At 41.4% G+C, this 13551-nt stretch overlaps 2 protein-coding genes across 2 annotated transcripts; both read left to right on the top strand.

Moving 5' to 3' along the window:
- Positions 1-1353: 1353 nt before the first annotated feature.
- Positions 1354-4224, top strand: LOC116710172 (uncharacterized). The gene is made up of 4 exons (XM_032549040.1): positions 1354-1645; positions 3031-3090; positions 3168-3256; positions 3324-4224. The coding sequence occupies exons 2-4, from the start codon at positions 3031-3033 to the stop codon at positions 3829-3831; spliced, it is 657 nt and encodes a 218-aa protein (XP_032404931.1). The 5' UTR covers positions 1354-1645; the 3' UTR covers positions 3832-4224.
- A 497-nt stretch (positions 4225-4721) lies between these two features.
- On the top strand, positions 4722-13423 carry LOC116730161 (uncharacterized protein C3orf20). Its single transcript, XM_032579183.1, has 14 exons — positions 4722-5245; positions 5331-5430; positions 5675-5875; positions 5979-6128; positions 6513-6633; positions 6954-7079; positions 7160-7279; positions 8008-8149; positions 8590-8812; positions 9828-9905; positions 10658-11015; positions 11312-11428; positions 12381-12523; positions 12709-13423. The coding sequence occupies exons 1-14, from the start codon at positions 5074-5076 to the stop codon at positions 12743-12745; spliced, it is 2088 nt and encodes a 695-aa protein (XP_032435074.1). The 5' UTR covers positions 4722-5073; the 3' UTR covers positions 12746-13423.
- Positions 13424-13551: the final 128 nt, after the last annotated feature.

Raw genomic sequence — 13551 nt, 5'->3', positions numbered from 1 at the left:
TCAGTGGTACCTGGGCCAGACTTGCCTTAAAGGGGTAATAACCCACTGCAAATATATATTTATATTATTTTTTTACTCAAATATGAATGTGTGTTTGGGGGAAAAAATGCTTTTTTCAAATTAGGTGAAAAAAGTAGGTGCATTAATAGTTCAGGGTCTTTATGAGTATAAACAATATTAAAATATTTAAAAATTATGACGTTATAGTTGATTTCTTTGGGAACAACACGGAGTTATTGGCTAGGAGGCATATTTAACCTTCCGTGCATCAAATCGTATCCGCTGAAGTGTAGAACTACCTATCAACTTATTGTAATTTGGATTAGTAAAATAAATTTTCCTTAGCCGAAGGAAAGCCAAAGGTGGCTGCGGCCCAGGAGCCCACATCCTTGTAAATCCGGCCCTGGGTGGTCCAGTGGGCGACCTCCTCCTTCTGAGATCTCATTCTCAGCAGCCTGCAGCGACCGCACACTCATAGAAGTGAGTATAGAAGTCATAGAAAACTTGTTCAAGGTGCAGATCAGTGTGTATTCTTTTGGGGCTCAACTGCCCCATACTCAGACCTCCATTGACAGATTCTGTCCACTAAAGGCCGGGAACGCTGCAGCTGCAGTTTTGGACATGCACATTGGTCATCAAGATTATCCTGCTCAAACTTGTTCAGATTCACATGCCGATTCAGACATTATTCAATCAAATGGGCGATTCATTTGTGGTATCTATCCGACACATTGTTCATAAAGATAGACTGTTGGTTTTACCTTGTTTATAATATTACAGTTCACTCTGTTTCAGATCTTGGTGAACACTTGAAAGAGATTTCGACAACTAGTTCAGTATTTTTTACTGGAGATTATATGAGGACTATTAGTTTTATGTGGAATGATTATTCACAAGTTCAGTTCATTCGGACCGAGATAACATGACTAAACGATAATGTTATGGTCAGCAGAGAATTGAAGGCGTTGATCATCAGGCTTTGCATTTTGCTGAAAGGAATGAGGAACTGCTAATGCGATGTTCACAAATGACTGAATGTCGAAGAGGTTAAACTAACAGCGGTGAGAATTAAGATTTTAAACAGAGAAATCGAGAAAAACTGAAAAACATTGACATTAGTAACTAATTTTAAATGTAACTAAAACATATTAAGAATCTCAGAAGACTCTTTGTTTCTGCTACTGGAGTTTATTTTTTGTGACCATTTTTGTGAAGAACACTGAGTGAGTAGAGAAATCCATAAAGTTCAAACTAAGAAGAAAAAAGAAAACAGTGACGGGACTTCAAGTCAGGTCCTGCTTTGGTCCCCAGTTCAACTTTAAGCCTGTCCTGGCTCAAACGCTTAGATGTGTGTGTGTGTGTGTGTTCGTGACGGGTGGCCTCCCAAAGTTGCACTCCTCACTTTCTCTGAGCTTCCAGGCGCGTCAGGGTTTCGGGTTACCTGGCGGTGAACACCTGACTGCCACAGCGGCAGCCCGGCCGGCACGGTTCTTGTTCCGCGGGTCTACAAACGTCTCAGGGCCCCAACTGTTATTGGGGATGATGTTTTCCTGTTTGCACTGTGACAGATACCCTTTGCATCTGATGAATCGATGGTGCGTAAACCAGGAGACGTGTGCAGAGGAGTGCGTATCTTAGCAACAAGGTGAGCACAGTAGGAAAGAGGTAGGTCTGTAGAAGTGGAAGGTAGATGTTTTTCTGTCTGTTTTGTTTTTACTGAGCGTGGAATAAAAATTTAACTTTTATTTGGTATTCAGTATCAGCTTAAATGCACTTGGTAATTACAATTATACATATTGACGCAAAGCAAAAACAAATGCTTTGTGAAATGGAAGATTTCTGTGTCTGATTGTTTTAATAAAGGATCATTGCTCCATCATATGTTGTACATAAAGATCTTATTTCTACTGTATATTATAAGAATTAACAGAGCAGAGGAAAACGGGCCCACCTCACTTTCTGCTTCTCAGGCAGCAGAGAGACAGAAAACCAGGCTCTCCGTTGATGAAGTCTAGCCCCATCGATATTACAACCTGGCAATTCAGACTGGACGGTGTTACAGCTCAGCTTTCTCAGAGCAGAGCTTCGGGTTTCTCCTTTTGTCCTGGTTCCTCCTCAAATTCTGCCGTGCCGTGGAGCGGGTCCAGCTTTTGAAGTCCTGCTGACTTCCTGAAACTTTGTGCCTTATTGCTCTAGTTTTTCCATTGTAGAGGGAAGAAGAGCAGAAAGCCTCCAATTAGTTGGTCTGGATGGAAACACTTCAGTCACAATCCTTAACTAATCTCGATTCTTCTCCCGAGGAGGACTCAGCAGACATTTCTGTTTGATAAGAATCCATTACATTCATGAAACTTCCCCAAATGACACTAGCTGTCATTATAAGCCCTAAACATGAAGGCGTTTGTCTCTCTAAGCTTAGCAAAATGTTTGAAGTAGTTCTTGAGCTGTTTGTCAGGACATGGATTGCAAATAAACTTCTTGTCAGGCTATCTGTGCATTTATCATCTGCTAAGCTAAAGGGCGATTTCACCATTTTTAATGAGTTTGTTCTTCCTTTGGTCATTTCAGGTTCAACATTTTAAATATAAGATTGTTCTTTAAACCCGAATTGTTCTACGCTGAGCCAAGAGCTGTTAAAACACGGCTTGATATTCAAGAAACTTTCAGTCTGTTAAAAAAATAATAAAAAGATCATTTTTAATAGCCTATCTATTAGCATTTAAGCTAACGTAGCCTATACTGTAGTGAGACACATTATATATGTGCTGGTCAAACCAAACCTGAAACATTGTACACTTGATACAAATTAATTAAAACAGTTTGTGTTTATGATGCATTAAAAATCTGCTGAAATCTTGTTAAATCCAGCTGCTGCTTTTGCAGATGCTGATTAATAATCGGACAAATATTGCCTATTTTAGTGTCTGTTAAGTGTTAAGCTTATATAAGAATGTTATTGATGAATCTAAATAAAAAGTGTTCAAACAGTTGAATCAATTTTATTGCTTAAGTTCGGGTTGCTTCCTCCAGATGTTGGGTTCTGCTGGCGCGCAGGCGACCAGAGGCGGCCCCGTGTTTTTCTTTGACCAGGTGGGCTTCCGTACACTCACTCTGCAGACTGCATTTTAAAAGAAATTAATCCACATTCATTGTTTACCTCCCTACAGCCAACAAGGCGAAATCGGATTAAAGGCAACATTTTAAATTACATGATAAGAAGTGCGGGACCACAGCTGGAAGACGCGCCACTGAGGAGGTAAGATCCTTCCTGTAAGTTTTACTGCCGAGCTGTGCGTCTAACACAACAACCCATTTCCTCGCAGTCTGCAAGAGGAGGACCAAAAAGGTGAAAGTAACAGTTTAAGCAAGCAGAACCCCTCAGGTATAGCCTGTGAGGGTGAAGAACATGATCCTTCATCATCATCTGTCAGCGCCGCGCCAAAGGATCCGATGGACGCCTACAGGCGAGCGGCCCCTCATTTATTAAACGACTTGGCTCGTCTGCTTTCGCAGCATAAGTGGTCGGAGGACGACCGCATCCCCCGCGGCATTGTCAATATCCTGGATTACTCCTGGCACGATCTGACTGCAGGGGCGGCGCTCCGCTTGAGGAGGCCAGCGGCGATGACAGGGAACCAGAGGAGGCCCAAAGAATCCCTGGAGACGCAGAAAACACCCCGGCGGGTGTCTGACTGCGCCAGGGAGGAAACAGGAAAGAGGACCTCTTCCGCCGGGAGAAATGCTGGTTCATTTCTCACAAAAGATCAAGCAAATCAGAGTGAAAGAAAGAAAAAACGAAGCTCAAAAGGAGGTAAATTTAGCATAAGGTGAATTGTACTTTGAACGTATCAAAGTACAATAATAAATAATAATCCAGTTGTCTCGAGGCAGATAAAGTGACATTTGATGATAGAGTAGTGAGAATATATAATAAACAAGACCAAAAAAAATGTCTTTAGTTTTAAAAGGCGAACAAATAAATCTAAAATAGTCGAAGTGGCATGGAGGCGATGCAAAGAACGGTCCAAAAAGGAACCGAAAGATCAAGAATGAGAAGCAAAACAGTGAAAGAAACACTGACAGTGGCCACAATAAGTCTCAAAAATACATATTTTACCACAGAATGTTCAAACTGAGACAAAACAGGAGGAGAAAAATAAATCCAATAAGTATGGATGGAGACGTGAAAATGAGCATAGATGCAAGATGACTAAAATATCTGTCTTGTTCAAATTATATAAGCCAGTGGTATTTCTGCCGGTCTCGGTTTTCCACAGACTAATAAATCTGCTGGATTTATTCCAACGCCGAACCATGGTTTCGTTCACGCCGAGTTTACGTGCAGCGGCTCTATTTCCCTCCTGTACTGCCAGATCGGTAGCCCTCAACTTAAAAGCTGCATCAAATGAGTTTGAAGACATTTCTCCGTCGTGTCTGCTGCTAGCATACGCTTGTTCTAAATGAAAATTAGCACTTTCTTCTTTGATTTCCAATTTTGACTTCCAATGATTCACTTCCTGCTTAAGAGCCCCCTGGTGGTTGAAGAAAACTCCACAGAAAAGCCGCACCGCGCTATAAGCCGCATGGTTCAAAGCGTGGGGGAAAAGTAGCGGCTTATAGTCCAAACAATACGGTAATTAGACATAGTCAAATATAGTCATTGTTGGATTATACTGACACCAGATTCAGTTAATTAATTGGTAAACAGTCATCTGTTATTATCAAGCCTCTGACTTTACAATAATCCCTTCTGCTGACCAAGCATGTGGCGACAGTGGGGTGAAAGCACGGCCCTTTTAACAAGATGAAACCAGACAAGCATCAAGTATCTTCCTAACCCACATCTTAGATTGTGTTTAAAAGAGAAAGTCATGCAGAAATAAATAGCATCCTAAAAATAAACAAAAATCTGAGTATTTACTCCACAGCCAACTTACAAACTTTTCAGTAAAAGCTTGTGGCTGTAAACGCTCCTGTAGGGCTGCTTTAGTCGCAGCCTGGTGGAAGTGAAGGTATTGGTTTACCAGATCAGATGTGTGAGTGCAGCACAGAGGCCCTCCTTTCTGTGAATGGATGGCGGCGAGGCTATCGAGTTGCTCCTGGTTCATTGACTTACGTGCTCATACAAATCTAACATGTGTGAATAAATTACACTGGGCCACTAGGATGACAAAGCTACTCATTCCCGCTCTGAACTCCACAGCCATCAGGATCTCCATCTCAGTCTGGAGCTGCGAGGATGCAGGTACGACGCGGCGCTGCAGCGTTGTGTTATTGACTGCGTCTCTGCTGCGCTTCTGCTGCCTCAGCGGGATGTGGTGTGTGTCCAGGTGGGATCGCTCAGCCAAAGCAGCACCGCTGTGACGAACCTGAGATAATGAGAGTGAGCCGGTGGGTGGCGGAGCGACTGAGGGCGGCCCGGAACCCACAGTGGGTTTTTACTCTCTTCTTCTGCAGCTTCAACAACTGTGTGGCTAATGAGGAGCTACTTTACTTTATTCAGGTCTTACAAATACAAGCTAAAGAGAATTTAAACAAGGAGTAACTGTACTTTGTCACCTTGCATTTAGGGTTTTATGTGAAAGACCAACGTAAAGTTGGTATGAATATTTTAGCAAGGCACTGTAGCGACTCAAGAAAGGATCTAAAACATGATTATGGCCCTAATGTTCAGAAATCTGCCTCCACCTGAGCAAGATCCGAGTACAGCTCCTATTCTCCGTGATTATGGTGATGGAGGAGGTGAGCTTACTAATGACAGAAGAAGAAGGACGGCAGTTGCCCCTCTGGTTGACATTTTGCCCCAGATACCAGAAATGAATCCGGTCCAGAGGAAGCAGCACTACAGGACAAACGATGGCTCCTCATTTATTTAGTATCCTTTCCTAATTGTCTCATGTCAAGTGGCAGTCCAAGTAAACACGGCGTAAAATGTGGCAGAGGAGTGGACCTCTTGACCCTTGACCTTGCTGCCTCAGCTACCCGTCCGGCTGCGTGGCGGTGTGCCAGAGTCGCTCCGGTCTGCCTCATGGAGGTTTCTACACCAACGTGTTCAGCGACGGCCAGCGTCCCGCCGTTCTTCTGACCATCACGGCGTTTGGACACGGGGCAGTCACAGACGCCGTCAGGTCAGTTCAGGCCCCCAGTTTATTTATTTATTGCTTTCTATTCTTGTTAGGCGTTTTTTTTTTTTTTTTTACTTTTCGAACTTTTTTATAGCTACGTTTCTTTGTTCAAGTCTCAGAAACATTTCTGGTGATGATGTTTCTGGACTTAATCACTCAACATTCACACTTTGTTTAAGGGCCAGTAATTATTCTCTTGGCTCAGTGTAATAATGTAATAAAGAACGATCTACTGTAGATAGGTAGCAATATTTGTATGACAACAGAAAATAATATTTTTTTTGTTTGTTTTTTGTTCTGTCTGTATTTACAAATGCAGAAGTAGTGCTGTAAAGCTTTAAACCTGTTATCACTCTGTCGCCACACTTCGTTGGATTGTTCCTGCAGCTCCACCATCTCGGCCGTGTGGGATCAGGACGGAGGATTCAGGTTCGACAATTACGGAAACACGACGGAGGAGTGGAGCTGGCCGACATATCGCCCACTGAGGAGAAATATTATGATGCAGGTGGGAATTACCAGCTGAATAAACAAAAGATGAGCAAAGTTGTTTTTTTATTTTTCCATGTAAAAATGAAATAACATTGTAATAACCTTGACGTTGTTGAAGTATTCACACAGACATGTTAAATAACCCCAACCTGGCCGCAGTGAGTTGTAGAAATGGCAACGGAAATGTTTGCATTTTGTCTTGAGATTTCTTGACAGGTCAAGTAGATTTAGTGTTCTTGAAAATGGCAAACCGTGAGACTCTGGTCATCAGATTATGAACTAGTTCATTCAGTTTACTGAATATTAGTTTATTGTTCTTCTCTTTGATTCCCGCAGGTCTCAGAGGAGATCTCAGTGAAGCTGTTCAGTGGGAAGTCTGGTGTGCTCAGCTTCAGATGTGAAGAGGAGCGAGCTCACCTTCCTCTTCGTTTTGTCACTAATAAAAGTCAGAGGAAGAAAATGGTGAGATCATAACTCTCCTGTAGTTACAAAAATAAAAAGGTTTTCGTAACAGTTCTCTCTAAAATCAGCTTTTCATGCAGCCCTGTTTGCAGGCGGAGAACAAATTCAGCTCAGGTGCTGCTCAGGAGCTTCGTCTGCTAAAGAAGCAAAAAAGTCCCGCTGGCGTCTCAGAGAACAAAATGAGCCTGAGGGAAACACCTGTGAGGATCTTTTATTTACTGCACCAGAACCAGAGTGGGGTAGTAGCTAGTTATGTTTACTTGCTTACATTTACTTGAACAACCTTTTGGAAAACATATTCTTTTAGCAGTGGCTTTACTCCACTGTACTTTTTACTTTTACTTGATTAAAACTTCATCATGAAGTGTCGCTTACTTGAGTTAAATTCCTGGACTCTCTACCACTGAATGAACAACAAGCTTGTTTTAAGCAAACATTCACCAGACACAGACACACAGCAGCAGTTTTGAACAAAATATAACAAGTTTTGTATTGAAAGAAATTGATTTGGAAATTGATTGATTGATTTTGCCTGATTTTTTATTTTGTAAAAATGTTATTTACATTTTTTTATTTTTTTTTTGTCTTTAAAATACCAAAGTAACTTTATATTTTGGTCCATCTGTTGATGTAATTTTTAAGTATTAAAATTTTTTATGTTTTGATCAGTTACTCAGTATTTGAGGGCCATTTTTATCAAATACTTTTTTGCTCTGACTTGAGTAATTTCCTGGACTGCCTCTTTTTCCGTTTACTGTAGTAAAAGTTACTTTACTTATGTATAATTTTTGGGTACTTTACACACCTCTGATTAGAACGCAGGGATTTTAGATCAAAATCACAGGTTTAATGTATTTTTTATCAGTACCTTTGACATGAACATCTACCTTAAGTCACTAAATTAAGTTTCTACGGCTTCATTCACCAGGCGGTCAGTGAGGAGGAGAAGCAGGTGAAGCCGTCTGCTCTGTGGAGAAGACGGAGAAACGCCGTGCGGGAGCTGCAGAGGCTACAGCAGAGAGTACGGGATGCTGCGGAGGGCTGGTTGGATTATTATCGCGTTGCTGTTGGTAACCACAAACTGAATTCATCCCCACATCATCAATACATGACAACGTGGCATAAGGATGCTGAACGCCAGACGCATTTCATGGTGCAAGGAAGTGCTGCAAAAACTATGCAACACATAGGGGTGCCACACTAGAGGGGCGCCAGAAATATGGCAGGATAATCATTTCTAGTCATCATTTCCTGTATTTGACGATTGTTTGCGTCTATAATGTGACTGCACACTTCAGAAAGCTCTTCCCTGGTGCAAAGCGCAGAAACTGAACGCTGAGCCAATCCAACCTGGTGGGCTTGTAAGGAGTAATTTGCTGAAGCTAAAACGTTCCAGTATCACCTCATCCTGCAAACTCAACATTATTGAATAGTTCCATCGGGATCCTGTTCACGGTCACTCGTGTCACTCGGTGGCTGCGCACGTCAGTGACCTCTTCCTCTCCTTCAGGTATCAAGTGTCCTGACGCGGAGCGACTGCCAGGGGCCCCGCCGCGGGCCCGGCCGAGACGAGCGCTGCAGTCGGCTGCTCTACCCTCCCCAAACTCACCCGAAAGCGCAGCGGCTGCGCCGCGGCGTGCTGGGACAGGCAGGAGGGATGAGCTCAGAGAGAGTCACGGACGCCACTCAGCATCAGCAGAGAAACGTCAGGACCGCCTCGTCCAGATGCAGAGGTGCTGACTGATGTGGAGAGTTTTGCTGGTGTCCTATTAGCTCATTAATAAATCAGCAGGGTGACCTTTGGTAAGATTCGGGCAATAAATATCTAAAAAGATTTCATTTGTTTTTACCTCACTAACCATCTCATAATTGATCAAAAACCTCAAAGTTTGTTTTTTGTTTTTATTTAGAGTTAATTAAATATTCAAACACATATGAAGTGAAATTATACAATCTGCTAGGCCCCTTAATATGATACCCCTAAATCAGGGGTGTCAAACTCATTTTTGTTTAGGGCCAAATCAAGATCTTGAACGCTCTTAAAGGGCCGATGTTCCAGAATGTATTGATAAAACCTGTTCACAAACTCTTGAAATATAAATGAATTCTTAAAATTAAATAATATAATCAAACATCTTTTCAGTCCCCCCAGGATTTTGTGATTCTTTTTGTGATTTTTTTTTTGCAATAAAAATCAAAGTGCTTGTGGTACTAATTTGGTAATATTTTCTATATTTGCGCCTATTTATGACGGTAAATGCAACTTTTTATTACTCGCTGCATAGGTCATGGACTGTAATTAAATTAAAGCTGTTTAGCACAAGTAAGAAAGTTTTTGACAATTTCAGAAAATTCTGCAATAAACTCCCAATTATGTATTAGCGCAAAAAAGTCGGAGATTTGTTGATTTTGAGTGAATTTCCACAATAGTTCTCAAGAAACTGGAGGGACTGATTGATATAATCTAGCAGTAGACAGATAAAAATGGCATTGATGTGATTGATAATATAATATTTAAGCACACTTAATGTTTAGTCTAGAATCTAGAGGGCCACATAAAAAGCTGTGGCGGGCCAGATTTGGCCCACGGGCCTTAAGTTTGACACATGAGCCCTAAATTAAATCCAGTGCTTTCCAGAAAGAGGGAGCGGATAAAAATAATAATACTACAACAACAAAACTTCATGCAAAAAGGCATACAAACCTGAATAAATGATCATTTTATAGTTCAAACCTGTTTGTTTCAAGGAGACCAAAGGAAAGCAGAAAGGAGCCTCCTGTCACACAAATCGGACCCCTTCGAATCCATGGCAACATCGAACCAGGGTAAGACCCTCTTTACAAATACTGTTAAAAAAATTATTATTATTTTTCATGTTTGGTATTAAATCCGACAGAAGTTTCCTGTTTTAGGTCAGGGAGAATGAACAGAAATATCTCTACATGCTCCATCTTAGAAGAATCAGAGAGACATTTCATTGAGAAATTAACTTGTTTTAAGACAATTGTTCCTCAATACTGATGAAAAGGTATTAGCTAGAAGTAATAATCTGCCAGTGGAGCAAGACATTTTAACTAATAAAAATGTCTGGTTAATCTCGTAGATTATTTTACTTATATGTAGTTCTTTTTCATCAATATTAAGGAATATTTGACTCAAAACAAGCTCATATCTCTTGCTGAAAAGTTACTTGTAAGTTAATTTTGCACCAGAAACTAGACCAAAAATACTTTGTAGGATTTTGTGTTTTTGTGCAGTTTGGATTTGAGTCGTTACCTGAAAATAAAAAAGAAAATACATCTACTGGTGTGTTTCTGGTTCACTTAAATGCAGCAAAAAGTGAGAATTTGAAGAAAGCGAGTAAACATTTCTAAGAAAAATAAAATGTGAAATAAAATGAGAAAAATCCCTCTTTTATTATTCTGGGAATGCAGCAAATATATAATTTTAATTGACCTAAAACAGGAAACACTGAGTCTGATTTAATGTCAAAAGCTAAGATCTGGTGTGTGTTTCTGCACAAAGCGAATGTAAACATCTGGTTCCAACCGTATTTTGATTGTCGATCGTCTCCCAGGTCAGTGACTCTCTCCCCCAGCCTTGAGCCTGGAACTCCTCCTGCTAGCTGTGCTGCAGACAGGGGGCCCGCTGCTCCCTCCGTCCCTCTCGCAACGTGCCCCGCTCTGCTGAGAGCTGCCCTGCGGGGGGAGGAGCAGCGGAGGAGGTGCTGCTGCAGTGCAACACTGATGCCAGTGGTCACCGACCTGGAGTATGATGCTTTCATTATGGGCCAACCTCTCGACAGCAGACAGATGCTGGTGGTGTGTGTCACCACACCTCAGCAGCCGCTTAACACACACACAGCAGGCCGGTGGGCTGATGTGGAGGTTCTCTACAGGAGGAGGAACGAGCAGAGGACCATGCCATGCACCCAGGTGTGAGAACACTCTGCAGTGCTTTAAGTTAAAAGAAGATAAATGCACTGCATGCATAATCACACAAGAATACCAAACTAAGTCTCTAATTTATCCAGAAGGGCATGCATCGTCATCAGGTGGCATCACTGTTGTCAACATCCAGTTCAATCAGCAGGATTTTTTATTGACGCTGATGCACTTTTTCAAGGATAGAAGCTGTGTTGCATAAACAGATGAACAGAAACTGACACGCAGACCAGTCAGCAGTTTAGAGAAAACCCCTGTAACAGGTTGTTTTGTGTTTCAAACCCCAGTGCCAGATGGACTCTTTTCGCCTGGTCAGGTACGAGATGTCAGACGGGACGGCGGGCTGTGGGCCGGAGAACGTTCTGCTGCAGCAGCGACACGGTGCCGCTCCTGGGATGTTCCTGGTAGGTGAAGATCACTGCAGACTTTGCAGCAAGGCGGCGGCGTGCTGAAGCGCTGCAAGTCCTCACGGCAGCCACGTGGTGGCAGCAGCAGCTCTCGTGAGGGAGCGCAGAGGGTCAGTAATGAAGCGGCGTCTCACATTTATCCTGAAGATACTTTGAGCTGACAAGCATCAAGAAGAGCTGCCTCTTAATCACTAAAGACAGCGCTAATCTTTGGCCCAAAGTCATGATATCTGCTCGGCTGATTTGTGCCGTGCAGTGAAAAATGACTCTTCTCTCCATAAATCAAACAAAAGTGACCAAAGTCAGCGCAGCATGAAATTGTACCAGCACTTAAATTCTGCAACTCAAGGGATCTTATCCTCAGAAAGAATTGCTGCTAGCGCACACACACATGGGAGATGTAAAAATATTTACACTGTAAAAAAAAAGAAGCTCAAATCTGCTTTATGGCTCTTAAATGGAGATAAAAATAAGAGCTTTTTATATGAACAAGTTCTAATGGTTTCATATATTTCAACCCATTAAAAACACACAGTGCCCTTCAAAAAGCTTTACATCCACAGATTTGTTTTTTAAATTGTTGTGACATTACATACTTAATGTATTTAAATTTTATGTGAAAGACACAGTACTGCATGATTTAACACCTGGTTTTATTTATTTAATTTTTTTGTACAAATGAAAATCTGAAAAGTGTGTGGTGTGGAAATGTATCTTGAGTCTCAACGTTTTGTTCATTAGGCCTGAAGTTGAACTGGGCTTTTCTAACATCTTTCTGAACCATTCCATCGTAATTCTCGCCAGATTTGAGACATGCTTTCCCACCTGAACTGTGGATTTCTGGAGCTTCTGTCAAGTTACCGTCAATCTGTTGGCTGCTTGTCTGGAAAATTTGCAACGCTCATGTTAAAATGTAAAATCTTTATTTTTGTGTGTGTGTGCACCAAAGATGTACCTCAAGGGGAAGCTGCTGTTTCTGGGCTACATACTCAGAGGTGACGGCTGCTCTGCTGTGGATCTTCAAAGGCAAATCTGCAGGACCAGGAGAGACTCCAGACTGGGTTTGAGTCTCCCTGCGGACCACAAGTTCAGGTATCGCTTAGCGCCACGTTCACCCTGACAGGCAGTAAGGACGGGGAAGTCATTCCAATTAGTCACCTGTTCCAGAGAACTATTGAGAAAATGTGGCCTCATGTCAGTTTAAGCTATAAATAAATGATGGGTTTAAAGCACATGACATTTTGACCCATGTGAGATTTTTTTTGTTAATATCACAGTGATGTGGTAAAAACTCCTGCAGCCACAGAAGCATAGATTGCGTCAGAACAGCAGGATGTGACTCCAAGACGGCTGTTTCTGAGGAAGAAGGAAGAAGTAACTTTGCAACATACATGATTTCATCTACTGCTCATTTCTGCTAATGAATGTCACTAATTGGACATGTTACGCAAATATCTATTCCCTCTAAAACACTCTATTTTGGTTTTTGCTAATGCTGATTTAAAAGTGCTTCCAAGATATTTCTGTACTTCAGAATAAAACATGATTACATTAGTTCTGCTAGGTTTTGACTGCTTAATTTTACTCAAGAAACTACTAAATAGTAGTATTATTCAAATAAAGGTAAAAACTCTGGTTTAGTAAATCCATCCGTCCATCCATTTTTGTCCGCTTATCCTGTGGTGGTGTAGTAAAACTAAACCTAAAGGTATGTTTATTCCTAACAGGCACACAAGCAAATGTAACTAGTTTCTTCCTCACTATTTAACAGATTTAAAGCTTCAAAAATTGTTCAATATGCTTATACTGTTATTTTTTTTAGTTCATTCACTGTTTTTTTCCTACACAATATGTGGATATATAATAAAGGTGTGATATTACTGTGTTCTCTCTCTTTTTTTTTTTTAAGCAAGAAAAATGTAAATTAATGAGCCATCCCAATAATAACACCCTGTTGTTCCCCTTTGTATTCGACATGTATGCTCCACAGAAATAAATTACAAAGCAGTCGTTTTGCATCAGCTGTTAGTTTTCATAGTTTTCCTTGAACATTCATACATTTTATGTCATAAGGTTCTTTTCTTCAGTAGGGACAGGGAAGCTGGTCAGAGTACATGGGA

Source organism: Xiphophorus hellerii, chromosome 2 (assembly GCF_003331165.1).
Source record: "Xiphophorus hellerii strain 12219 chromosome 2, Xiphophorus_hellerii-4.1, whole genome shotgun sequence".
NCBI lineage: Eukaryota > Metazoa > Chordata > Actinopteri > Cyprinodontiformes > Poeciliidae > Xiphophorus > Xiphophorus hellerii.
Note: the sequence above shows the minus strand (reverse complement) of the source record. Positions and strands in the feature narration are given on the sequence as shown.

What these genes read in the sequence shown, in the direction of transcription:
- LOC116710172 (XM_032549040.1), top strand. Translation starts at nt 3,031, where the DNA reads ATGTTGGGTTCTGCTGGCGCGCAGGCGACCAGAGGCGGCCCCGTGTTT. An exon ending in CCGTGTTTTTCTTTGACCAG is followed by an intron (nt 3,091 to 3,167) that starts GTGGGCTTCCGT and finishes ACCTCCCTACAG; the next exon opens with CCAACAAGGCGAAATCGGAT. An exon ending in GAAGACGCGCCACTGAGGAG is followed by an intron (nt 3,257 to 3,323) that starts GTAAGATCCTTC and finishes ATTTCCTCGCAG; the next exon opens with TCTGCAAGAGGAGGACCAAA.
- LOC116730161 (XM_032579183.1), top strand. Translation starts at nt 5,074, where the DNA reads ATGGCGGCGAGGCTATCGAGTTGCTCCTGGTTCATTGACTTACGTGCT. An exon ending in AGGGCGGCCCGGAACCCACA is followed by an intron (nt 5,431 to 5,674) that starts GTGGGTTTTTAC and finishes CCTAATGTTCAG; the next exon opens with AAATCTGCCTCCACCTGAGC. An exon ending in TTATTATCGCGTTGCTGTTG is followed by an intron (nt 8,150 to 8,589) that starts GTAACCACAAAC and finishes CCTCTCCTTCAG; the next exon opens with GTATCAAGTGTCCTGACGCG.